Source organism: Urtica dioica, chromosome 11 (assembly GCF_054948205.1).
Source record: "Urtica dioica subsp. dioica isolate 48M chromosome 11, U.dioica_male_clone48M_v1_H2, whole genome shotgun sequence".
Classification (NCBI taxonomy): domain Eukaryota; kingdom Viridiplantae; phylum Streptophyta; class Magnoliopsida; order Rosales; family Urticaceae; genus Urtica; species Urtica dioica.
This window is the reverse complement of record NC_142766.1, coordinates 2,261,132-2,287,951: the sequence shown is the minus strand read 5'-3', so window position 1 is coordinate 2,287,951 and position 26,820 is coordinate 2,261,132. Positions and strand designations below refer to the sequence as shown.

The window sequence follows — 26,820 nt, the reverse complement described above, 5'->3', positions numbered from 1 at the left end:
TATTATATTTGGTTATCTGGAAGTGTTTATTTACGCATATTTACTGCATAAGTTGTCATAACCTTAACTTATTTACATATATTTAAATAATAAACGATACTATATTTCTGGCCGAAAATATCAAAAATAATTTATAAAAAGAAACAAAAAAATTACAACTTCCACGTCCATTTAGTTCCTAAAATAAAGGGAATCATAAATTGACTAAATCATGTTCACACTTATATCTAGAAAACAATTCAAAAAATTTCGGGAAAAAATTTAATCCGAAAATTCAAATATGTAATTCAAAATTCAAACGCACATGAGCAATTTTCGGAAATAAAAAAACCTATTATTGGACCACGTCATCGGCATGGCTATTTACTTAGTATTTACAAAACCTTGGCTAAATAGCAAACCATAAGGTTTGATTTGGCTATTTTGCTAATTTTTTGTAAAAATATATTTATCATATTATTTAATGAGAATATTATGAAGATAATCTACATTATTCAGTAACCCACAAGACGATCATGAAGTCGATTTTGATGATCCTAGTGAGGCCATATCGACAGTCCACTTAGTTTTAGGCAAACATATGCTAAAATTCTCTCTCTCTCTCTCTCTCTCTCTCTCTCTCTCTCTCTCTCTCTCTTTCACACACACACACACACACACACACACACACACACACACACACACTTCCCTTCTATATTATAGAAATGAGATAAGACCGCATTCCTCTTCCTCTTTCCTCACATTTTTCACCCGAAGTGTTGAGCGTTGGAGTGTATGTCTAGGAAATCCTTCCCGCCATCTTGGCTAATTTTTGTTTGTCTCATTTAGGTGACGAAGATCATAAAACTAACTATTCGACACAACCATAGTCTAGAGGATTTGTGTTAGTTGGACCCACCAAAAAACAATCCCTCCACATTTGGATGGATTGTACAAAATGACAAAACAAATTTTATCGAAATTACAATAATATCCTCTTAATCACATCCAAACAAATTAGGTATTTAAGTAATTTAGTGCGATAAAAATAATATATATATATATATTTTTATTCTACCAAACAATAAATTGTAATTTTTTCACCTATTATATCAATCAACTTTTTAAAAAGTTATAATCTATTATTTTCTTTTCCTTTTCTTTCTTTTCCATTCTACTAAATCCATTAATCTATATTTCCGCCTTAGCGTTCCGAATCTGTATCTGCCTCCCGCGAGTGATGATCTTGGCATTGATAAATACTAAAAAAATGATTGCAAACCTTATAGGTGGAAACACGAAACACTTGCGATGAACTAATTAATCGTAGCCACAAACACGGAAGAAAAATGGTACAACCCCAAATTTAAAACACCTTAAAGAAAGAAATGAAAAGAAAAGAATGAGAGTAAATAATTAATGTTACATACACTCAAGCTCCTGGTCACGGCAACATATACATATTAGCTAGATAGGGAGAATATCGGTATTAATTATTTTGCATTTTGATGACGGGCAACATGCCGGGATAGTATGGAACAGAGCTTTGCTTGACCCACCAGTCACCCTTGAAGAACCTGCCGGGAGCAAAGTCCTTGGCGTGGTCGGCGGAGACATTCTTGACACCGCGCCACTTGGCGCGCTGGGCGGCGGCGGTCTCTCCAGCGCCGGGCCCGCGGTTGTCGTACTCGGCGTAGAAGCAGGTCCTGAGGCCGAAGTCGCCGGCCCAGGGGAGCCAGCCCTTGGGCTGGATGAGGTCGTCGATGTAGGACTCCATGATGACGGTGCGGGAGAACTCCTTCCAGGGGCGGCCGAGGTAGGCGGGGAGGGTGTGGCGCAGCGGGTAGTACTCGGGGTCCGCCGAGAAGGTGCCGTTCTGGATCACTATGGCAGAGGGCTGGCGCCGGTCCTTGCGTCCCTGGGCCGTCACGATGCACTGCTGGTTCTCCATCGGCTTCCGCACTATGAACTCGCAGTTCTGGAACACCACCGCCGCGTCCCCGAACACAAAGTCGATGGTCCCGGACACCTTGCACTCGCGGTAGAACTGCCGCTTCGCGTGCGTGTACAGCGTGTCCTGGAACGCGTCCATCCTGCACCGGTAGAACACCGCCAGGTCAGCATTCACGCGCAGAGCCACCGCTTGGTGCTTCTCCGGACCCGCCGTGTTCTCGAACCCGATGTCCCGCGCCTTGAAGTGGTCGCCCAGCACCGCTGTGTACATTCAATTTCTTATCATTAATGAGAAACATGCATATTAGCTAGTATGTGTCGTCATATGCGGTACGTACTAACGGTGGCCGTAAGGCTGGTGGGAATCCCATCGATGAAGTTCTTGGAACCGGTGATCCGAGTCTTGTCAGCACCATCACCGACGAACATGAGGTTGGTCATGTTCCTCTCGACCATCACGTACTCCTTGTAAACCCCTTCCTTGATGTAAATCACGTACGTCTTGTTGCTCTTCCTCGGCACGTCCTTCAACGCGTCGGAGATGGTGGCGTACTTGGCGCTGCCGTCCTTGGCAACCACCGCGTCAGCCTTGGGCGGCCCATCCTCCGCCATCAGCCTCCTCATCCCGGCCCCCACCCACTCCTCCCCTTCCCCATCACCATGCCCCAGCAGCCTCCTCCCGCCACCACCGAACAGGCTCAGGTCGGAAAACATCGCCGAGATCTCCGACACCATCGCCAGCCCGTTGCTGCTCAGCCTCATCGAGGTCTTCAGAGCCTTCTTCATCTTCTCCGCCGCGTCCCCGGTCGCGTTCTTGAACCCGTCCAGGCACGTCTCCTGGTACGTCACGGTGGCGCTCAGCCACACCCTCAGGTCCATCATAGCGGTCTCGAGCTTCGACATGTCGAACGAGCCCAGCTTCTCGAAGGAGCGCCGCAGATCCTCCACCGAGTCGTCCATCATGACCTTGCACTGCCCTAGGGCCTTGGCGGCTCTCGGGTCCTTCTCGAGCTCCTGGAGGACCGCGGACTTCTTGGCCGCCTCGGAGATCAGGTTCATGGCGGCCTTGAACCCCGCCTGGATTAGCTGACGTGGGTCTGACGTGGTATTCCCGGCCTGGGATAGGCTGTCCACGCACTCCTGCTTGTAGTCCGTTGACTTGCACATTGACTTTATGGCGCGTGCGGTGGCCGAGGGACCGTGGGACCCGTCGTCCTTGTCGGCACTGCCCGGAGAGCCGTGGCGGCCACTGTTGAGTCCCACGCCGATGCTCACTGCCGCCACCATTGCCACCAAAAGGAACGTTGAGATTACGATCACTGCTATTCTCCTTCGTTTTTCATGACTACCTTCGTGATGATATGATGACATTCTTTTACTATTGATTAAGAAAACTAACAGCTCTTCAATGAAAATTATACTGTTTTTGAGGGAGAGATTCCAGTTTTATTTTATATATACTTTGGAGATTGTATCTCTCTCTTTGTTCTATCTCCCTAGGAAAGCCCAATTAAAGAGCTGTTTTATGGATTGATGTGGATAAAAAAAGAGAGAGGGTTTTTGACAGCTTTGGATCAGCCCTATACTATGATCTGGATTATTGGGACAATATAACCCTTACGTAAGGGTTGATTTATCACAGCGTAATTAAGGCCTATTAATGGAAGAAGATATATTTAAGTAAGTTGATCGTTGCGACTACCTCGTAAAATATGAGGTTTGGAGTGGAAAGAGAGAGGGTGAACGGCAATCTAGCTAAAGGTTTGTTATTTGTTTCTTTTCTTATATTTAATTTTCTTTTTACTAAAAAATGAAAGGGTGAAATCTGATCTCTCCTACGTACAAACCTGTTTTTAGGCCATGCAAATATATTTGTGAAACACATTAATAAATAGTAGCTGGCAACTAGTCATTACCTCCATCAATGTCGTTTCATAGACATCTAAAAAGGGTCAAGTAATTGATCTCAATTTACTATAACTATATATCTCTATATATATCCACAAGAATTTTGGCCATTGACCTTTTACCCGGGAATGGATGATAGTATACACTTTCAACTTATAAAATCTCTTAGACAAGAAATAAATTATTGGTGTGAAAGACCTTCCACTTCACATTTTTATAATGCTTACTTCGGAATCTTTAATTTACATGCTATATGTATTTATTGGTTTTTTATTTTTTCTATTAAATCCATTATATGCGCATGGATATAATCTAATATACAACTCAAACCTTTTATGTTATGTATTTTGTTTGCATAGCTCTTAGGTATGTTAAAACTCAACAAATGTTTTTCGTAACATAAAATGATATTTTATGTACATAATCCGTGGATCAAGCCCGTCTGCGGGAATACTGCTCGTTTATATATATAAGAAACAAATAATAAAAGACACATTAGGATTGACCGGAAAACACTCTTTGATCACAAACTAGCAATCTATGTTTGTGCGTATACATTAAAAAAAAAAATCACAAACCAACAATATAAGACAAATAAATGAAAGAAGTTAAACCAATATGAAGTAGAAGCTGATAATGAAAGGATTCAAACCAACAACCCAGCAGTGTAAGGCACAGCGGTGGTCCTATGCAGCCAAGCATCGCCGGCAATGAAATTAGAGACGGTGAAATTCAAAGCCTCGGCGACGGGGATGGCGGGTCGATATCCAGGCCAGGTGACCCGGGCGGTGGTATTGGAGCCCGGGCCAGTGTTGTTGAACTCGGCGTAGTAGAGAGTGGCAAGGGCAAAAGTGCCGTTCCACTCCCTCCAGCCGGCGGGGTCCACGGAGGCGTCCATGAATGTCTGCATGAAGACCGTCCTGGAGTACTCGCGCCAGGGCCTGCCGAGGTAGGTGCGGGTCGTGGCGAGATCGGGGGCGGCGCGGATGAGGCAGCCCTGGAGGGAGGTTCCGGTGTTCTGGTTGGGGTCGGAGCGGCCCTGCGCGGTGATGGCGTTGAACTGCCCCGGGAGCGGGAGCCGGGGCATGATGTGGCAGCGCTGGAGGACGGCCGCGGCGTTGCCGAAGATGAAGTCCACGGTGCCGCTGACGTGGCAGTCGCTGTAGAACTGGCGGAGCGAGTGGGTGTACAGCGTGTCCTGGTACCCTTCGAAGCTGCACGAGTGGAAGGCAGAGAGGTCCGCTCCGTTGCGCACTGCCACAGCCTGTCGCTTCACCGCGCCCGCTGTGTTTCTGAAGGTCATGTTTATGCCCACGAACCCTTGCCCGATCACGGCTGCAACAACAAACACGGCCATTTCAATGAATCTGCACACTGCCATCTCCGAGAGAGATTTACAAGTTGAACTTACCAAAAGTGGCCGAGTTAAAGGTAGTCCAGCCATCTCCGACGCTCCGATTCCCGGTGATCACAGTCTGATCAATCCCATCTCCGATCAGCATCAAGTTCTGCTTGTTCCTCCCGATCGAAACATACTCCTCATAAACCCCTCTCACCACGTGTATCACAAAGTAGGTGCTATTCCCTCCGGCCGTGTTGTTCGGAGCCGCATTTACCGCTTCCCCAATCGTCGTGAAATTCCCGGTCCCGTTCCGATCCACGACCACCCTTTGACTCACCAAAACCCCACCATCCACAATCGTCCGAAGCAACTTTCTCTGCCTCGCAACGCCTCTCGCTAGATCATCATCATCATCATCTTCGTCGTCGTCGTCATCAACATTATTACAGACCCAACCTTGCTTGAAAAGAGCAAGAGATATGCTATACAGCTTTGTCCCCAAAGAGATGGGAATAGAGAGAACGCGTGTCAAGCTCTGGGACGACGGCGCTGCAGAGACTTCTCGGAGGCCTTCCAAGCACGTGTCTTGATTGGTGAGAATGGCACTGAGCGAGGTCTCCAAGTCCTCGGCTTCGACGGCGTTCAAGTGGTCTGTGATGTTGATGGTCCGGTGAGTCTTGGCCACGCTGTCCAGGGTGAGCTCGGCCAAGAGGCGACAGTCCTGCAGGGCTACAACTGTGGGGCCCGGGAGGCTCCTGTCAAGGAGGTACGTGTCGATCAGAGAGAGGAAGTCGGCGGAGATTGTCAGGGATTTGTTGACGAAGAAGCGAGCGATGCTGCGAGTGTCGCCAGAGTGGTTGCGCGGGAGATTGGAGATGCATTCCAAAGGGTGTGGGGTTGATTTGCAAATGGCCTCGTGCGACATGTAGTTTTGCCTACTCACATTGCTTCTAGTTGCAAGAGTTGTACATTGAGCAAAGAAGAGGAGGATGACAAAAATGTTGCCCAAATTCAGGTAGTGTTTGGAAGCCATAATCTGGGTATGCCAAAAGTTCTTGGAAATAAGAATTAGGCTACATATCAAAAGCGTACTTTTTTTTTTCTTTCTTCTTTTAGAGGAATTTGGATCCTAAAATATATTCAGCCAATAACGAAACAAGAGTCCTGTTTAATGAATGAAAGGGCAAAACCTACAGACTTGTCAACTAATTGTTGTTGTTGGTCAGAGCAAAAAAAAATTGTTGTTGTTGGTCTTTTTTATTTATTTATTTATTTATTTTTTCATAATCATACGTAGAAATGAGATAGCAATGTAACGAATTTACTTTTTCAACATCTTAATCGTCTACAGTACCTTCAATCACTAATAGTTGTGGACAAAATTATAATTATATATCACTTTCTGTATAATAATGTATTGAGAAAAATAATTACGGTATGCAGTTGGAAAAATAAATTAAAAAACTTCGTCTAAATTTCGTATCATTGATTATTGCAAGACACGTCTATATTTTGTTTTCTTTTTTTGACTTAGAGAGCTCCGTAGTTATGAACGCGTCTGTAATTATTTCCTTCCAGTTAATGAAGGAAAGAAAACGAGTTCATTAGATGTGTACATCTCAACTTGCTCATAAATTTTCTTTATTATTCAATTAATCTTTTTTATGTTTATATAAAATAAATAAAATCATTATGTTATTGCATTTTAGGGTGAGGGAGAGGGAAGATGTGCAATCGAAATCATATAGTATAGTACCAGTTTCACCCATCGAAATTAAGCCTTATTTGGTAATGTTGTAGGTTTTGTATAAATTGTTGTTAGTTGTGCTAAAAAGAAAGTTGTTGTGGCATGAACCATAAGTTATATTTTAATCTTTGGTAAATAAACAAACAGTATGTCCCTACTGCGGAATAATTAATATATATTTTAGTCTGGAGTAAGAAATATATAAAGATATGTTCAAAAATATTTAGGTTTGAAAAAAAATATATTTAAAGTTATTTGGAGACTTTTTTATCTTTTTGATAAAAAAATCGATATGAATGAACACTATTTGTGTCTAAGGTCTAATATCTTATTTTTCGTTAAAAAAAAAAAGTTAAAAAAACACTGCTAATTGAACATCATTATAGTATAATATAATATAGTATAAGTTGTTGATATGTAAATTATAAATGTTTAATAAATAATGTTTTAAATAATATAGTATCACTTTCGGTGTGCCTTGCCCTTGGATCACCTTGACATGCCCTTACAATTCTTGCTTCGGATCGCCTCGATATGTCTTGGTAAGCCTGGACACGCCTTACCCTCGCTCCGAGTTACCCTTGACACACCTTGTCGAGCCTCAACACACCTTGCCCTCGCTCTTGATCTCCCTAACACGCCTCTTCGAGCCTCGGCACGCCGTACAACCATCACAAAGCATCGTACGACACTCGCCCGACATCACACCTTGTCGTACGACACTCACCCGACATCAATGCTCACCGTACGACACTCGCTCGATGACAATACTCGTCGTACGACACTCCCCAACTGCCGTACGGCATCCCAAGGTGCGGTACGACACTTGGCCGACGTCAATATTCGCCATACCCACCCGGCGTCAAGCATTACCGTACGACACTCTCCGGTGCCCCTCACCGTCGTACGACATCTAAAAGTGTCGTACGTTACCTCATGTTCCGTTGCCATACGTCACTTCTTCATGCCACTCCTCATCAAAACATGTTGTACAACACTCTCACACCTCCACAACAACCATACAACACCCTCACCTCTTCTTTTCCTCCCTCTTACACGTCCAAAACCTTCTCACCTCACCAATCCAATCCAAAACTTATCATAACCCTTCAAGACACCTTCCAAGCAATTTCCACACCCTACACCTTGAAACTCTTATAAATACCCTTCATTCCACTGCATGAAAGGGCCACAAATTCTCTACGCAAAAATTCTAGAGAATTCTTTCCTCTCTCTCTCTCTCTCTCTCTAACTCATACACCATTTCTCAAGAAAGATCCTTGAAAGGACACTAGAAAAAAATCATTCTCTACATACCTATCATCATTTTCTATACATTCCTTCTTGACATTACCCCTTCACCATATCATCCCCACACCCTACACCGCACACGACCAAAAAACTCACCCTCACACCCTTCTCATCACCATCTCCTCAACCCATCATTCTCCATTACACAACCACAAAAGAGTAGCATCTTCTTCCTTTCTCTCTAGAATTGGGGGAGGATCAATCTCAAACCCCCTCTTTTTCCTCCACTATCTCTTTCTTTTACATAGGCTCAATGCCACACAAATGTTCTTTCATGATGACTAAGAGATTTTGGACTCTATTCCCTTATTCTACATGTAAATAGACACATCCATATTTCCTCTTGTCTAACATCTTTGACAAAGGGGATGAAATGTCGATCATCATCCATGGAGAGCCACCACCAAAGAAACAGTCCCGTTCCAAGACCCCTTGAGAAACACGGTTTTTACTGAGTAATCTATTGCTTGGTAACCGCGCACACTCATTTGGCCTAGATCCCAATCCCAAAAACCGCCCTTGAAGACTCTCGGAAGGTTCACCGCCAAAGAAGACGGTTCCATCTCATGGCCTCTTGAGAAACACGATTTCTATCGAGTAATTCATTATTCGGTGACCGCGCACACTCATTTGGCCTAGGAACCGGCTTTGGAGACCATCTTCGAAGACCCTCGGAAGACTCACCGTCGAAGAAGGCAAATCCATTTTAAAGCCTCTCGAGAAACACATCCACGGTCGAGTAACCCATTACTCGATCATCGTGAACACTCGTCTGGCCAAGGAATCCATCATGCTCTCACGGTTGACCGTTCCAGAGGAACCTTAGGAGCTTCCGCCACAATCGGGGCAAGACCCCATAGGCGACATCTCCTTTGAAACCAAAGAAAAAGTCTACCATCAACCCAGCTCACGGCACACGTGCCTGAACTTCTCTGTGGTGGGGGTGTCGCAAATGTGATGCGAAAAACCGCATCAACACTTGGTAGGGATCGTGATACGGTGGTTGCGATTGCGAATAATAAGGATATGGAGGTTGAGGTAGATATTGAGATTGTGTATAATAGGTATATGGATAGTATGGTGGATTCAGAACATAAAGAGATATTGAATCAAATTGGGTTTCAATTAGAGCAAAAGTTGGAGGTGTATAAGAAGATGATGGTATTGGGGTAGAGTTATGCTCGGTGTTCTCAAAATTGGAAAATTGAGCTGAACCGAGCCAATTTTGAGGATATTGGGGAACGAGAGATTTGTGAGTTGGCTGTGGATTATCGGATGATGGAAATGTGTTTGAAGAACTTGTTTGTGATGAACTTTGACGATAGGTAGACCTTTTAATAATTTTTTTTTTCAAAACTTATAAAGTATTTTTATGAAACTATATACTAAAATTATATATGAAAACTACATATTGAAACTATATTACATACTATATAGGAAGAAGACGAATAAAAAGTAGAGATGAAGATAATTTTTACGAAAATTATATATTAAAAGTAGTATTTATGAAAATTATATTAGAAACTATATATGAAAATTATATACGAAAACCATATAATAAAAATAAATACATGAGAAGATTGTATAAAATGAGAGTAAGTGGGAGAAGATTCTATGAGATTTGAGAAAATAATGTTAATAAAGGTGATAATTATAGGAGATGGTAAATAAAAGTGTTTAAAAAATAATTTATAACAAATCAGCTTAATATTTTTGTTGAAAACAACGGTCAAATTTGCTATCCTTAACAGCCGTTGGATTTACAATGGTAACAAAATCCAACGACTATTTTTTTTAAACATTAAAGGTTGACAAGGCACGAAAGCAACAAAAATTTGCATTGCTAGCCCATTGAAAGATGAACTTTCACTTCTGGCCGAACAAAATTAAAATTCCGGCATGATTTCTGATATTGTCTCTCTCAGTTGCTGTTGTAAGAAGTCGCAAGCACTCTATAAATAAGAATTATTTGAGGATTTCCTTAGAAGCAGGAGATTTTTTTCCCAAAAATTGCTAACTCTTATATTTAATAGAAACTTTTTTTAGCTTTAAATAAATTACTTTACCAAACACTAATAAATGATAAAAATTATAAAAAAGGCTAAAAATTAAAAACACCTTAAAAAGACAATATCAAACGCAAGTGCTTAAATGTCACTAAACCAAAAACTTAAAGGACTAGTTGAGTAATAATAACCATTAAAATTTGTCACTCAATGAATAATTCGAAACGGGCGGGGACCTTCAAAAATTGAAAATCCAACCAAAGAAAGGAAAAATAAACCCACAGAAACTAAAGAACCTGATTGGGTCATTTCTAAAAGACGCGGATCGCAATATGATCTATCTTGTCCTCGAATCGCAACCGTCAAATCATATTTCCATCGACGGATTACAAATCCATCATTTCAAAATTGCTAAACGTAATGCAATCTTACCTTACCTGTAAAATACCCCCTCCGATTGAACACTTAACACAATTCAAAACCATATTCGAAAACTCATTATATCCCGTCTCCATATTTTTTCGATAAAAAACTCATCCCGCCATGGCCCGTACCAAGCAGACCGCCCAAAAGTCCACCGGAGGCAAAGCACCACGTAAACAGCTGGCAATAAAGGTGGCAAGGAGCAAGTACATATAAATAAAAACTATTATGAGCATAATAAATTTACTAACCTTTTTAGAAGCTTGAACGTTGAGAAGCTTTTGGAAAGTTGCAACGTTCGTCTCCCCTCGCAGCACGTCTCTCTTCCTTCATCGTCAACACGAGCAACCACGACAGTTTCTATCACAAGAATCACTCGAGAGAAAAGAATCACTCGTAGAGCTCCTGCTGTTGTTGGAGTATAATACGGTAGATTTATTGTCAAAAAATAATAACTTGAGTGGTCTTTCAAAACCATCTACTATGCGCAATCTGGTGACAAAATTCCGCATCCATATTCCCTGATTGGACGCCTCATAACAAGCTACAAATTCTGCTGCCATGGTGGAAGATGCTATAACAGACTCTTTAGCATTCTTCCAGGAAATAGCACCTCTAGCCAGCAAAGAAATATAGCCTGATGTAGATTTCATACTGTCTTGGCATCCAGCAAAAGCAGAGTTAGTATACTCGAAGATCTCGATCTGATCAAACCTCCGATATGTGAGCATGTAGTCTTTTGTTCTTTGTAAATACCATGTGACCCGTTTAGTTGCTTTCCATAGTCTATTCGTGGGCTGCTTAAATATCTGCCCAACATTCCTGTAATGTACACAATTTCTGGATGCGCTTGAGAATACATCATGCTTTCTACTACTGAAGCATATGGAATCTTTTGCATTTCCTTTTCTTCAAATTCATTTTTAGGGCACTGATTGAGACTAAACTTGTCTCCCTTAGCCACATGGGTATCACTTGGTTTACATTCTTGCATACCATCTCTTGAGAACCTTTTCGATGTAGCTTTTTTGTGATAATCGAAGAATCCCTCAATAGCGATCTCGGAGTATCTGGATTCCTAATACAAAAGAGGCACCACCAAGATATTCCATCTAAAAAATTCTTAGCTAGAAATCTTTGGTTTCGTGCAATAAGCCTATATCATTGCTAGAAAGCAAAATGTCATCGACATATAAAACCAGAAAAATACACTTCCACAGAACTTATGGTATATACATTCATCCACCAAGTTCATTTCAAAACCGAACGAAATAATCACTTATTGGTGAAATTTGAAATACCATTGTCGAGATGCTTGTTTGAGTCCATAGATGGATTTTTTAAGTTTGCAGACCAAATCATTTGCGTCTTTAGACACATAATTTTCTGGTGGCACTATATATATATATATATATATATATATATATATATTGTTTCCTCGATGTCACCATTATATATATATATATATATATATATTGTTGAAATCGAGCTCGTCAGCTCGCCCTTCCGCGTCGAGCTCGTCAGCTCGCCCTTCTGCGTCGAGCTCGCCAGCTCGCCCTTCCGCGTCGAGCTTGCCTCGGAAGTCCTCTCCTTGGAACTCATTCCACATGGGAAATTGTCGCATTTATTTCTCATGTTATTTCCTATGTCTTGCTCTCTGTGTATATTTACTATTCTCTTTTTCCTAGAAGTAGTTATTACACATGTATTTATTACACTCTCTCTTGTACCCACCATATGTATAAATAGGTGATACAAATTAATATCAAATATAAGAAATATTCAAAGTCTCGGAACACTCTCTCTCTTCTCCGATTCTCTCTTTCTTTATCTTCTCTCCAGATTCGACTCTTTCTCTAAACTTCAACATGGTATCAGAGCAGGGAAAATCAACCATCATGAACACCACTCAGACCACGCCCACTCAGTCGCAATCTGAATCCTTCTCCCAACATATCACGAGCCACAAACTCAATGGCCACAACTTCTTACAGTGGTCCCAATCTGTGCTCATGTTCATATCGGGACGAGGTAAAGATGACTACCTCACAGGCGTGGCCACATCTCCTGTGATCGAAGATCCGACGTTCAAGAGTTGGAAGGCCGAAAACAGCATGGTGATGTCCTGGCTCATAAACTCTATGCTCCCCGAAATCGGAGAAACCTTCCTCCTTTACCGAACGGCAACAGAAATCTGGCAAGCAGCTAGAGAAATCTTCTCCAACTCAGAAGATATGTCCGAGCTGTTTGAAACTGAGAACACTCTCCACGACCTACGTCAAGGAGAGATGTCTGTTACTCAGTTCTTCAGCTCGCTCACACATCTATGGCAGAAGATCGACCTCTACGAACAGCACCAGTGGACCAGCTCCGAAGACTAAAAAATCTACCGCAGGATAGTGGAGACCAAACGTGTGTTTAAACTACTATCCGGCCTCAACCAAGACCTTTATGAGGTCAGAGGTCGGATACTTAGTACAAAACCACTACCATCTCTCCGTGAAGCCTTCTCCGCGGTCAGACACGAGGAAAGCAGGAGGAAACTCATGCTGGGAGTTATCAAATCGAGCTCACTTCCGGGCTCATCCTCAGACTCGTCCGCTCTCACCACACATGGAGACGAAGTTCTTGCAGCCCGCGTCTCAACAGAGAAACCTCGCAAACCTCGCCCCTACTGCGATCATTGCAGACGACCTGGACACCTCCGAGAAACCTGCTGGAAACTGCATGGGAAACCACCGAGCTCGAAGTCTACCCAAGATACTAAGGATCCTAACTCAGTCGGAAACTTAGTATCCACCTCGTCCGCTGCCTCGACCTCGACCTCAGACTCTTCTCCCTTCAGCAACGACCAGCTCGCTATTCTCCAGAAGCTTCTTCAACAAGTCCAATTCAGTGGAGAACACTCGGGCATTGGCCCTCTAGGTAACTCTTCTAGAGCCCTCAATATAAGCTCAGAGAATCCCACAGCATGGATTGTCGACTCCGGTGCCACTGATCACATGACTGGTAATCGAAATCTATTCACAACTTACTCCGCTTGTAATAAAAGCATATCAGTCACCATCGCCAACGGAGCCAAAACTCAAGTCACTGGTATTGGCACCGTTGTCTTGACGAAGTCCATGAGGCTAGACTCGGTGTTCTTTGTGCCTCAACTATAATGCAATCTCCTATCTGTGCATAAGATCAACCAAGACTCTAAGTGCCGAACTGTTTTTGATGGAAGTTCATGTGTGTTTCAGGAACAGGTCACGGGGAGACAGATTGGTAATGCCGAGCTGAGTGTCGGACTCTATGTCATCAAGCCAGATCAGCCCGCCATGTGTCAGCTCGCCCAACATTCACCCCAGTACAAAGAGATCATGCTCAATCACCTTAGACTAGGGCATCCAAATTTCATGTATCTCAAAAGAATGTTTCCTTCTTTGTTTATCAATAAAAATATCAATTCTATTCAGTGTGACATGTGTGAGTTTGCCAAACATTCTCGAAGCTCGTATCACCCCACCTCGTACAAACCATCTCGTCCTTTTGCCACAATTCACAGTGATATATGGGGACCCTTAAAAGTTCCCAATATCACTGGAGTTCGATGGTTCATTCTCTTTGTTGACGACCACACTAGACTCAGTTGGATATACATGATGAAACAAAATCTGAAACATCCAATCTATTCAAAACCTTTCACAAAATGATCCAAACACAGTTCGACACATCCATTCAAATTGTCCACACTGACAACGCTCGAGATTACTTTAATTCTGAGCTCGGCGATTTCTTCAAAACACATGGCATAATTCACTCCAGCTCGTGCGTTCATACTCCGCAACAAAATGGGGTAGCCGAGCGGAAAAATCGACACATTCTCGAAGTCGCCCGAGCCATCATGCTCTCCTCAAACGTCCCATCTCATTTTTGGGGAGAAGTTGTCCTCACAGTCACCTACCTCATAAACAGAATGCCATCTCGTGTCCTTGGCTATAAAATCTCATCTCAAGTCCTTCTAGAGACATACCCTCACTGTCGACTCATCTCAACCCTACCTGCGAAAGTGTTCGCCTGTTCAGTCTTCACCCATTCTTATGGCCAAGGTAAACTTGAACCAAAATCGCTCAAATGCATCTTCCTTGGCTATTCAGTAACCCAGAAAGGCTACAAATACTATGAACCCCGATCACGAAAATTCATAGTCTCAATGGATGCATCTTTTCATGAGTTCAGTCCTTACTTCGCCAATTCAGCTCGTCAGGGGGAGAATGACAAAAATGACTTCCCAAATTGGCTCATCATAAACCCAGAATTCAGCTCGCCTCAAAATCCGACCTCACCTGTTCCAGAAATTCCCAGCTCGCCCAGCTCGTCTCAAAATCCGACCTCACCTGTTCCAGAAATTCCCAGCTTACCAACCTCACCTGGTCAAGAAATTCCCAGCTCGCAAGCCTCTGAACCCTCTCCATGCGAACTGAATATCACCCAGAGTCCGGTACAAGCTCGCGACCAAGATGTCTCTCTGAACTTGAACCACGACACTATTGAACAAGGTAACATCGAATCTCCAGACTTACCCATTGCATTGAGAAAACCTCCTCGGTCGTGTGCTCAATACAGGATAGCAGATTACGTGTACTATGGGAATTTATCTACGAGCTACCAAGCCTATGTGGCGAAGTTAGATGAAGGAAAAGTGCCGAACTCCATCGAGGAAGCCCTTCAAAGTTCCGAGTGGCGAGACGCAAGTCATGCTGAGATCCAAGCCCTCAAAAAGAATGATACGTGGGATATCGTCGAGCTACCACCAGGTAAGCGAACTGTTGGATGTAGATGGCTCTTCACCATCAAACACAAACCAGATGGGACAGTGGAGAGATACAAAGCCTGACTTGTCGCAAAAGGGTAGGCGTATGGCATTGACGATCAAGAAACATTCGCTCCAGTTGCAAAGTTCAATACCATCAGAATCCTCCTTTCACTAGTAGCCAACTTAGATTGGCCTCTCATCCAGCTCGATGTAAAGAATGCTTTTCTAAACGGTGAACTGGAAGAGGAAGTCTACATGCAACTCCCACCAGGATTTGACAAAGATCAAGGAGCTAATAAAGTTTGCAAACTCAAGAAGTCACTATACGGACTAAAACAGTCCCCTCGAGCATGGGTCGGAAAATTCACCAACGTGCTCAAACGTTGTGACTACGAGCAGAGTCAAGCAGATCCAACACTCTTCTCAAAAATCTCCACACAAGGCAAGCACACCATTCTTAGTGTGTATGTGGACGATATAGTCATCACCGGAGACGACCTGGAAGAGATCAGGAGGCTGAAGCAAACTTTGTCATCTGAGTTCGAAGTCAAGGACCTCGGCAGTCTACGATACTTCCTCGGCATGGAGGTAGCTCGATCAGAAAAGGGCATCTCTGTTTCCCAGCGCAAGTACACGTTGGATCTCCTCAAAGAAACTGCCATGCTTGGCTGCAAACCAGTTGACACTCCGATGGATGCCAATGTGAAACTTCTAGCTCGCACCAACGAGGCCGCCACCGACAAAGAAAGATTTCAGCAGCTCGTAGGAAAACTCATCTACCTAACTCACACGAGACCAGATATTGGATTCGCAGTGAGTATGGTAAGTCGATTCATGAGTAATCCCTCAAAAACTCACATGGACACAGTAATGAGGATTCTCCAATACCTAAAATCTGCCCCAGGGACTGGTCTCTCCTTCAAGAAAAGACGAAGTCGAGGTGTCGAAGTATTCACAGATGCAAACTGGGCTGGATATGTTCCAGACAGACGATCAACATCAGGCATGTGCACATACGTCTGGGGAAATCTTGTTACCTGGAGAAGCAAGAAGCAGTCCGTTGTCTCAAGAAGTAGTGCTGAAGCCGAGCTCAGGTCCTTAGCAAGTGGAGTATGTGAAGGCATCTGGCTGAAGAGAGTTCTCGACGACCTCAAGATCATCATCGAAGGTCCAATCAAGCTCTTTTGTGATAATCAAGCTGCTCTCAGCATAGCCAAAAATCCAGTCCATCATGACAGAACAAAACATATCGAGATCGACCGATACTTCATCAGTGAAAAGATTGAAGAAAAAATAATCGATATCGAATACATTCCATCAGGTCATCAGCTCGCCGACATTCTCACCAAAGCCCTTCTGCAAGCAACCTTTTCCGAGCTATGTAGCAAGCTTGACCTCCTCAACATATACAGTCAAGCTTGAGGGGGAGTGTTGAAATCGAGCTCGTCAGCTCGCCCTTCCGCGTCGAGCTCGTCAGCTCACCCTTCTGCGTCGAGCTCGCCAGCTCGCCCTTCCGCGTCGAGCTTGCCTCGGAAGTCCTCTCCTTGGAACTCATTCCACATGGGAAATTGTCGCATTTATTTCTCATGTTATTTCCTATGTCTTGCTCTCTGTGTATATTTACTATTCTCTTTTTCCTAGAAGTAGTTATTACACATGTATTTATTACACTCTCTCTTGTACCCACCATATGTATAAATAGGTGATACAAATTAATATCAAATATACGAAATATTCAAAGTCTCGGAACACTCTCTCTCTTCTCCGATTCTCTCTTTCTTTATCTTCTCTCCAGATTCGACTCTCTCTCTAAACTTCAACATATATATATATATATATATATATATCATTTCCTCGATGTCATCATTGAGGAACACGGTCTTCACATCCATATGATGTAACTCAAGTTCAAAATGCGCCAATAATGCCATTATAATTCTAAAAGAGTCTTTTGTAGAAACCGGAGAGAAAGTCTCTTTATAGTCGATGTCTTCTTTCTGTGTGAAACCCTTTGCGACAAGACGAGTTTTGTACCTTTTCACATCATCTTTCGAATCCCTTTTGGACTTAAATATCCATTTGCATCCGATGGGTTTCCCACCTTCTGGTCTTAAAACAAACAACACGTGTAAATACATGAACATGGCTACTTACTTAAGATTTACGAAACGTTGATTATATAGCAATGTGAAACTATAAATATGTCTATATACCTAATGGATCCATTATTTTATTATAGGTACCATCTCAATCTTCGTATTGTTAATGTGTGTATTTCAAGTTCATTATACATTTTTATATTTCTAATAACGTGTATTATTATAATTTTAGTTAGCCACGTCGGAATATACTTCAAAGGATATAAAGCGTTTCAAGAAGAATATTATGGGATTATCATCGATGGTATGCCTAAAACAATTTGTGGCTAGTCACTTTTGATTCCTAGAAGTATCATTGTTAATTTATGTTGAGATAATTGCAAACTACTTTAGATGGTATAAATGTTGCGTACAATATATTGTGATGATAGCATATGTCAATATTAATTGTGAAGTATAATATTACTAGTTAATGTAGTCTATATATTTAAGTAATTAAAAAAAACTCAGTTGCGTCGCTCATATATCGACTAACACAAGCATATATTTTATACTTGTGTCGCTTTCCGGGGGAACGACGCAAAGACCTATTATATCGCTTTTGAGCTGTTGCGTCGCTAATTAATTGAGCGACGCAACGCCTATTGCATCGCTTTTAATCAAACGACGCCCCACTCAATTTGTCCCAGTCCTTTTGCGTTAGTGCTTATATCGTCGCCCATAAAGCGACGAAAGTGACCTATTGCGTCACATTTTGAACAACGCTAATACTCATACTTGTAGCAGTGAACGTTGAGAAGAACTTTACACCAACGATACTTCTCCGGCGAACCGAAACTGTGACAAAACTACGACCAAACTAGATAAAACAAGCAATTTCTGGAGAGAAAGTAGAGAGAAGATATTCGATTTCAGAGTGTGTTCGAATGAGAAGGTTGGCTTTCATTTTATAGCCATACCTCAGTTCGGTTACAAATGAATTGTAACTCCAGACAAGGCATTCAAAGCCAAATCAATGCCCACTAATGCAAACGGTTTTTTTTAATCTTGTTTAGTATCAAAACCATTTGGCATTATCTCAGAATACCAAACGTTTACAAATTAATGCTTACAAACGTTTTGATTCTTATTTGATTTCAAAAGTGTTAGTTATGGAATAATAAAAAAATGAAAGTAAAATTTGTAATAAAAATAAAAAAGTTACCGCAAACAAGCCCTGCCCGGTACGATACGACCGATCGACTGGACAGGTGGCGGCGGCGGTGTATTCTCGTGGTGGACCTGGGCTTCCCTAAGCCCTTGTCTCTTTCTTTCGAGATTGTGGATAATAAAGATATTTATTATCTTGTGAGCAGGTGACTTTTGGCAAAGATTTGAGTGGAGTCCACTCAACGAAATTGGGTAATTTTAGCGTATTATAATATCTTGCGGAAATGGATATATAATAATTTCTTGCGAAAATTGCGTATTATAATTTCTTGCGGAAATGGGTATATAATATCGGTTATAACTTTGCCAAAATTGGAGCTATAATAAATGAGAATTTGATGCTCAAAGTGTGCTTAAAAGAAACACATTAATTGTATAAACACATTAGTTGAACTTAAATTTCTCATTCATTATAACTCCGATTTCGGCAAACTTATAACCGATATTATATCTCTTTCCGCAAGGAATATTAATACACTAGAATTACCCAATTTTGTTGAATAGACCCCACTTAAATCTTTGCCAAAAGTCAGCCGCACACAAAATAATAAATATCTTTATTATCTATAATCTCCACTTTATTTCTACACTATTCAAAGGTTTCAATTTTTAAGTAAAATAGTTAAAATTTAAGGGGTTTATAAAATTTATTAGTCACAAGAGTGTTATGAGTGACCCAATAAATATACATGTGTTGTTAATTTATGAAAATGATTAAATATCCAAACTAATTGGTTAAACCGCCGGTGAACCTAACGCCAGTGGCAGGAAGCCAGGACATGCCGTCAATGAAGCGTCCAGCAGTGAAGAAAGCCGCAGCGCTGGGGTCTCGAATAAGATGGTAGCCAGGCCATTGGACGCGGGCAGAGAAAGCAGCCCCGGGGCCGTAGTTCTTGTACTCGCCGTACCACAGAGTGGAGAGCGCGAAGTCACCGTACCACTCAAGCCAGCCGCGGGGCTGAATGAGGGAGCTCATGTAGGTGTTGATGTAGACGGTCCTGGAGAACTGCTTCCAGGGGCGGCCCAGGTAGGTGGGCTGGGTGGCGAAGATGAAGCTGTCTTGGACGGTGAAGCCGGTGCTCTGGTGCGGGTTCTTGCGGCCCTGGGCGGCGATGGTGACCTTCTGGAGAGGGAGAGGCACGCGCGTGAAGATGCGGCACCGCTGGAGCACGGCCGCGCCGTTGCCGAAGATGAAGTCGATTGTGCCGTAGACGTCGCACTCCCTGTAGAACTGCCGCAGCGAGTGCGCGTACAGCGTGTCCTGGTGCCCCTCGAAGCTGCACTGGAAGAATGCCGACTGGTCCGAGTCCACGCGCACCGCCACCGCTTGGTGCTTTTCTGGCCCCGCCGTGTTGCGGAACGTCATGCCGCGGCATATAAACCCTTTGCCAGACACCGCTGCCATGTGAATTCTTCGTCAATCCATATATTATTGTTTTAGTCAAATGCTATAATATACTCTCTTTAGTTATTAGAACTAAATGCAGTGACTAACCGTTATTTATTCTAACATATATAGTCTCTTATTTTCGTGATTTGTTAATTTACTAGAATTCCCAGATGTTAAAACTATTTAATATAACTTTTTTTTTTAAATAGTCCCTTACCTTTTTTATTATGCCTTTTTTGTCCATAATTATTATTTAGCATTTTATTCCCTAACACGTTGATTTAAAAGATATTTTTCATTTATAAAAGAAGAATAATTTTTTTGTTATAAAATTCAACACCGGAAAAACAAAGAACACATATATAAGGCCTTGTTTATAATTATAAGAAGTTGTCATTTAAATAAAGTTAGTTCCTTTTATTATGTTACCAAGATATTTTTGTTTGTAAATACGTTTTAAGTTTAGGTGTTGAGTGTTATATATATATATTTGAAAAGGACTAAAACAAAAGGTTAGAGACCAAAAGCTCTAATAAGGGACTAGAATATAGTAATTCATGGATTATTTGCGCCAGAAAGCCTTAAATAAATATGTTGCACAATTTAATTTTTTTTTCTTTCTTTCTATTTTGCAATTTTAAATTTTTTTAAATAGCCTTATAAATAGTAGCTATTACACAAAATTATCATAGATAATAAAGAACCCTCTAGGTTTAATTGAACAAAAAGTAGATGAATTACGAAAGAGACAGGGTTACTAGCAGTTTATTACCAGTCAATGTAGGATGTGAGATAATGATTACGTTATCTGGTATATGAATTGATTAAGATGTAAATAAGTGAGAGACATACCAAGTGTGGCAGTCCTGAAGGTAGTCCAACCCTGCATGAAATTCCTGTCACCGGTGACCACAGTCTTACCAATACCATCTCCAATAAACATGATGTAACTCTTCTTTCTCTTCATGTCAATGTTCTCCCTATAAACCCCTTTCTTCACGTAAATCACGTACCGTCTCTTCCCGTAACTCGGTGCAGCATTCACGGCCTCCGTGATCGTCCGATAGTCCCCGCTCCCATCTCCGGCCACCACCAAGTCCGCGTACATCCTCCGCCTTGTATGTCTGTTCACCATTTCCCTTTCTTCCTCCGTCATCCACGCTGGAAAATCTGCCGGCAATATGGTGATTTTGTATATACCCATTACTTATACCCTCTAGTTAATGAAAAGTAGTACTGTAAGATAAATTTACTAATGGGTAGAATCATATTTAGAACGGGGTAAATTTTTACTTGTCAAATATCTGAAACTATTATACTGTCATGATTATTTTCTCTTGAAAAAATAAATCAAATTTTTTGGACTATATTAGCACTTGAGCATTTAAACGTGCAATGACTATATTTAAAAGACTAATGCACTATAAAAAATAGAAATATTTTTATTGTTTTTCTAAAAAAGATAAAAACAAAATTCCACAACATGATTATTTTGTGATATTTCTCCAAATGAAAATATATTCCTCAACAATCGGAACTTCATTTCACAAACCGTAAATTGGATCGTGATCATCTCGTCAAATATATCAAAAAAATTTAGTCAAAATTAAGTTTTAAAATCTAATAGTTGTCGTTTCGACTCCGGCGATAATTGTGATGTTTTCGGTGAATTTGTGATCAATCATAAAAACGAAAGTATAAGAATGATATCCGCAGTGAAAGCTTTCAATTATTATATATCTAGACGCTTAATTTTTATGTGGGTTATTACATTACAACTACAAAAACTTGAATAAAAAACTGAAATCTCTACCAAACAGTTATTTGAAAACAACTGCAAAAAATTATTATACTACAACTACGGAATTCTAAAAACAGAAAACAAAAACAATTCGAGTGAACTACCAAACAGGCCCTATATTTTTCTCATTCTCATGAAAACCCACCTTGATTGTCAAGCCCTTGTTTATTTTATATATACCTGTGGCTGTATGGTTTGAGTGGTCTCTTGGTGGCTTGAAAGGCAAACTGTGAAGCTGGACGTACAATTCCAAGACGTTGGCGATGAGGTGCGTGACTTGCTTGAGGCTGGCTCTGATGAACCTCTCGATGCGGCGGTCAGTCCCCTCGAAGCCTTCCAGACACGTGTCCTGGTTGCTGAGCGCAGCGCTGAGCCAGGCCTTGAGGTTTCCCTGGTGGCGCCCGCCGCGGCTGCCTGACCTGATGAGCCTCATCTCAGCCAGCGACCACGCAAGCTCCGACACCGAGAAGTCCAGAAGCTCCTTGCAGTCCTCTATGGCCACCTGCTCTCGCAGGCTGACCGACAGGGCGTTGAACCGTGTGATCATCTCTATCGCCTCACGCGCCGACCTCAGCGAGTGCCTCAGCGCCGCACTCAGCACCGAGTTACGCCGGTCCTCATCGTCCGCGGCGCCCTGCAGGGTGAGCTCTTCCTGGAGCTTGGTCAGGCACGTGAGCTTGTCGTCAATGTCGGCGCAGAGCTTGTTGAGAAGCACTTGTGTTGACTGGTCTGTGGATGAAGAAGCCGACGAGGGGGTTATCATGATGGCCATCATCCAGAAGATGAGGAGATTATACAATAAACCCATTTTTATCGTTGTTATTAATTGCTGGAAAAGCGGGAGTTTTATAGGGGAGGGAAAAAGTTTATGGGGATCGTTTGTTGTTAAAGAAGTTTTACCCCTTATATATTATGTTATGCTTTTTCTCGGGACAAAGTCGAAAAGAATATATTATGCTTTCTTTTGAGCACAAGGGATTTGTAAAGTAATATTCTTTGCTAATTCGCGGTAGCTTTTGAACGAGAGTGTTCACAATCAAGGGATATTTCCATAACAAGGATTCAATTTAATAGCGGTAGTAAATAATAAAAAGGCTTTGGTGTTGTGCCAGTATATTATTTTTGCCTGAAACTTGCTCTTGTTGTTTTCAATGCCAACACTATAGCTGGTACAGCTAGGCAAAGATGTACCTATTCTTTTAGCTCGTATCCCTTGTTCTTAAGATGTACATTGTTTCATTTAAACTTTGGAAAGGAGATTCTTTATGACACATAATTAAGTAACCTTTTTAAGCTTTAATCAACGGCAAGATTAACATGACTGGATGTTGGAACTTTTTGTTTTCTTTAATTTGTTTATTACGGATAAACAAAGTCGCAGCAAGCATAATCAGTCGAAAATCCATCTTTTGTAGAGCTGATCGCTTCCTTCTTCGGGGGAGTAAGTAAGACCCGCGGGCCTAGCAGTTCGATCCGCGATATCAGAAACCATTACTGCCTCGGCATTCAGATACCAAGGCTGAAGGTGAATCGAAGAAGGCGGGTTGAGTGCCACGGAGCCCCAATCTCTACTCCCTTGTTTCGCCTCTTTCGATCTTCGCCGCACCAACAAACGTCCCAAGTCTTCCTTCTTCATCTCCGACACGCTTCTCAGGATCGAAACGCAAAGGAGAAGCACTAGAACCGCGTCTTCTTCGGGCACAAACTCCACCGCTAAGAGCTTCCAATTCAATAGAGCAGTTGCTCTTCCGCTTGGGTCCTCGTCCGTGAAGCGAATCAGCGTCAAGAATCCGTCTTCTTCTTCTTCATCATCATCACCGTCTTCCTGATCTTTCTCGTTTTGATTCTCTTCATTCCTTGTCCAATACTGCATTTTCCTCCCTTTCAACAGCTTCGCCTGAAGCGTTGAACATGACCAAACAGCCAATTTTTTTTAGCTTTCAAAAACCACAAAGATGTGAACTCTCACTAACTCGCTGGTCATACCATACCGTTGATTCCGAAGATTGGTTTGTAAGGCTAAAGCTGAGCCCTAGGTTTGATGCCGATGGTTCACATTGCAGATTTAGTTCATCTCCAGTGGAGAATTCCCAGGCTGCTTTCCATTGCTGAGGTGGTTGTTTCGGTGTCGCTGTTCCTACCACCTTCTCTGTACTAGAGAAGTGAGATCATTGAGCAGTACTTCAAGGTGTAAAAGAATAGTGAAAGTGAAAGTGACTTACCAGGGGCTCTACCCATAGACCCGGCAACATAAGACCAAGAACCCTCACGAATCTCGATGATCCGCTCTTCCCATTTCACTGCCGATGGAGCTTCACCTCCTCTTCTCCAGAACCCTTCTCCAACCCTGAAAACGAATACCAGTCACTTTGTTTTCCCGAGACTCCGAAACGCAAGAAAATTAGCAAAAATAATTGCCTGGTCCGGACAACAAAACACTCTCTCCCTGCATGATCAAGAACCGAACGAGACAACCACCGGCCTTCCTGCGGACGGTACTGATTCATCCTCAGAATCATGTCCGATATCATCGCCCCGGAATCGTCTGTCACGCGATCGGGGACGCACTTCAACAAGTACGGGGCTTGCACCGGAGGAGTCGTCGAAGCGACGACCTTCACTCGTCGGCCGAGTTGTCTGTGCAGGCTCAGGGAAGGCGCTCTTAACAGGCTGTTCCAGTGGAATGTGGCGGTCTCTTCCACTGTTTTCGTCTTGAAACAGAAGCTGCCGAGCCGGCAAAGCTCTACTGTGAGACCCTTTGTCCCGAACTCACAATACATGTGCCATGCTTTTTGCCACGATTTGTTGGAGAAGCCCGAAATGGATTCGTTGAGCTTCAATTCCCTGTGACCTCTCACCACACGCATACGAAGAGCGTCTCCTTTCGCGTCCTGTTGCGTTTCCTCAGTTTTGGCTTTCAGCTTTACAAAAACACAGACCTGGGAAAAAGTAAAAGAAAAAATCTTTCCATCAAATGAACAAAAAAACTCAAATTTTAATAATTATATCCCTGTACAAATTGCAAAAGTTCATTGGTGTGGAAATTGCTCTGTACGAGCAGAGTTGATTTGACAGCAGTGAAAATATTAATCAGCATATAGATGATACAAAACACTCAGAAGTATTGAACATACTGATTTTAGGAATATTGTATATACATCAAATCACAGTAAAGGAAATGTGTTTAACATATGGCTCTACAGTTAATATCACAAGTGTAATCATGGAGTTGAGCATGGAAAGCAAAAAGAGATAAAGAAGAGACCTCAAGTAAGAATCTGGGCAATAATGACTTATATTTGGTATTGATATCAGTGTCCGATACTTGCCAATGAAGAGGAGGCTTGATCGGCGAAATTCCGGCGACGTTGAAGGCGATTTCTGCGCCGGCTTTCTCATAAGGTTGATCAAACGTCGCTTCCCACAGGTTCTTGGTCTCTTCCACGTCGCTTTTTGCAACATTTTCCGATAGGCTCACTATACTCTTAATTTCCTCTTCACTGTCTTTCAAATCCTCAGCATACACAGTTGGATAACTCTACAGAAATGTAAAGAGGCACAATATAATGTAGGAAAATGAAAATTCCCTTGTAATTATTTAGCAGTAAATAATTCAAAAATCATACTTGATGAGTCAACAGCATAAGAAGAACATCGGAGGCAGGAACAAGGTGATGACAGAGCCGCAACGGTACACCATTATTCCTCTGCAGCAGGCTAACAAAACCTCTGTACCGTTGCCTCGCAGCGATCAAATACACAGTCTCCGACCTGTATGGCTCCGAGAACTTGGAGTACAAAGCGCTCTGCTTCATCACTTCCTCCAGGACCTTCTCGTTGACCCGACCCGAACCGGACAAACCGGATTCCGATTCCGCTTCGTTCTCGAACGGCTCGTCTGGGTACTTCTTTACCCATATCTCTCTGCACCGGGTCAGAGCGTATTCCTCGTTTTCCTCGTCGAAGATCGAAGCTTTCCCGATCAGTTTCGAGAATCTAGATTCGCAGTATTCTCTGTAACGAGCCTTTGAAAGAAAAAAAAAAAGAGGACTTTGCGTTGACTATAATTGAATACTAATTATATATTCTGTGGCATTTAATGCCAAATAAATAAGTAACCGAAAACGCACCGGGTTCAACGTGTGACAGAACCAGACCCATTCGATGTCCACTGGAGGGAGAATCATCGGAGGACCGTTGTCAGTCATGGCATCGGAGATCATCGGCATCCAGAGCTCGTCGTACCTGCGAAAAACCATGACCGTTGGATCAAATGACTTTTCCCGGTGAAGATGCGATCAGGTTGAGCGAACTACCTCCGCACGGAGTCGGCGAGGGTGGGAGCGTGGTGGAGCGAGGGAGAGTCGGAGACGGCTCGGAGGAGGAAGACGGTTCTTCTGGCGGCGGAGACGAGGTCGATTCCGAGGCGGACTGAGTGCAGCTCCGAAAGCTCGCTGAGACTTCTCGTGGAGGACGAAAACGACGACGCCTTCATGGAGCCGGACGACATGTCGTCGAGGAGGGTGGGGATGAACAGAGAATGAAGTTAAATGTAAACTAATACGATTATACGAGGATGTTGTTCGGTTGCAGTGAAGGGAAAGTTATTCGATTGAAGCATGTGTGATCATGTGGTTTATGGCCCAGTCTTTTCTTTCGTTTTTCAGGTGGATGATGTGTCGGAATATAATTTCTTGTTATTTTATATTTCCAGTATTTTTAATTAAAAATAAATTATCATATTTTAAAATTTTAATAATAATGAGATGTGTGATAAATAAAAAATATTTGTGTGTATATATTATATTTCAATTTATACATGTAAAAATGTATAGGTGCATGAACATATAC

General features: G+C 42.3%; 3 protein-coding genes and 1 pseudogene across 3 annotated transcripts; all 4 read right to left on the bottom strand.

Moving 5' to 3' along the window:
• Nucleotides 1-1,468: 1,468 nt before the first annotated feature.
• Nucleotides 1,469-3,303, bottom strand: LOC149380651 (putative pectinesterase/pectinesterase inhibitor 21 pseudogene; annotated as a pseudogene).
• A 919-nt stretch (nt 3,304-4,222) lies between these two features.
• LOC149380650 (pectinesterase-like) lies at nt 4,223-6,349 on the bottom strand. Its single transcript, XM_089601116.1, has 2 exons — nt 5,252-6,349; nt 4,223-5,175 (listed from the first exon to the last, which is right to left on the bottom strand). The coding sequence occupies exons 1-2, from the start codon at nt 6,213-6,215 to the stop codon at nt 4,487-4,489; spliced, it is 1,653 nt and encodes a 550-aa protein (XP_089457242.1). The 5' UTR covers nt 6,216-6,349; the 3' UTR covers nt 4,223-4,486.
• A 12,969-nt stretch (nt 6,350-19,318) lies between these two features.
• Nucleotides 19,319-22,840, bottom strand: LOC149380649 (Plant invertase/pectin methylesterase inhibitor superfamily). Its single transcript, XM_089602160.1, has 3 exons — nt 22,150-22,840; nt 21,021-21,338; nt 19,319-20,176 (listed from the first exon to the last, which is right to left on the bottom strand). The coding sequence occupies exons 1-3, from the start codon at nt 22,775-22,777 to the stop codon at nt 19,506-19,508; spliced, it is 1,617 nt and encodes a 538-aa protein (XP_089458286.1). The 5' UTR covers nt 22,778-22,840; the 3' UTR covers nt 19,319-19,505.
• A 388-nt stretch (nt 22,841-23,228) lies between these two features.
• LOC149380648 (enolase (DUF1399)) lies at nt 23,229-26,599 on the bottom strand. The gene is made up of 8 exons (XM_089601577.1): nt 26,286-26,599; nt 26,100-26,214; nt 25,596-25,994; nt 25,235-25,507; nt 24,388-24,908; nt 24,192-24,316; nt 23,961-24,118; nt 23,229-23,866 (listed from the first exon to the last, which is right to left on the bottom strand). The coding sequence occupies exons 1-8, from the start codon at nt 26,477-26,479 to the stop codon at nt 23,360-23,362; spliced, it is 2,292 nt and encodes a 763-aa protein (XP_089457703.1). The 5' UTR covers nt 26,480-26,599; the 3' UTR covers nt 23,229-23,359.
• Nucleotides 26,600-26,820: the final 221 nt, after the last annotated feature.

What these genes read in the sequence shown, in the direction of transcription:
- LOC149380649 (XM_089602160.1), bottom strand. Translation starts at nt 22,777, where the DNA reads ATGGGTTTATTGTATAATCTCCTCATCTTCTGGATGATGGCCATCATG. An exon ending in CTCAAACCATACAGCCACAG is followed by an intron (nt 21,339 to 22,149) that starts GTATATATAAAA and finishes TATTGCCGGCAG; the next exon opens with ATTTTCCAGCGTGGATGACG. An exon ending in CTTCAGGACTGCCACACTTG is followed by an intron (nt 20,177 to 21,020) that starts GTATGTCTCTCA and finishes TTCACATGGCAG; the next exon opens with CGGTGTCTGGCAAAGGGTTT.
- LOC149380650 (XM_089601116.1), bottom strand. Translation starts at nt 6,215, where the DNA reads ATGGCTTCCAAACACTACCTGAATTTGGGCAACATTTTTGTCATCCTC. An exon ending in CTTTAACTCGGCCACTTTTG is followed by an intron (nt 5,176 to 5,251) that starts GTAAGTTCAACT and finishes TTGTTGTTGCAG; the next exon opens with CCGTGATCGGGCAAGGGTTC.
- LOC149380648 (XM_089601577.1), bottom strand. Translation starts at nt 26,479, where the DNA reads ATGTCGTCCGGCTCCATGAAGGCGTCGTCGTTTTCGTCCTCCACGAGA. An exon ending in CTCGCCGACTCCGTGCGGAG is followed by an intron (nt 26,215 to 26,285) that starts GTAGTTCGCTCA and finishes GGTTTTTCGCAG; the next exon opens with GTACGACGAGCTCTGGATGC. An exon ending in TGTTTTGTTGTCCGGACCAG is followed by an intron (nt 24,317 to 24,387) that starts GCAATTATTTTT and finishes ATTCGTTTTCAG; the next exon opens with GGTTGGAGAAGGGTTCTGGA.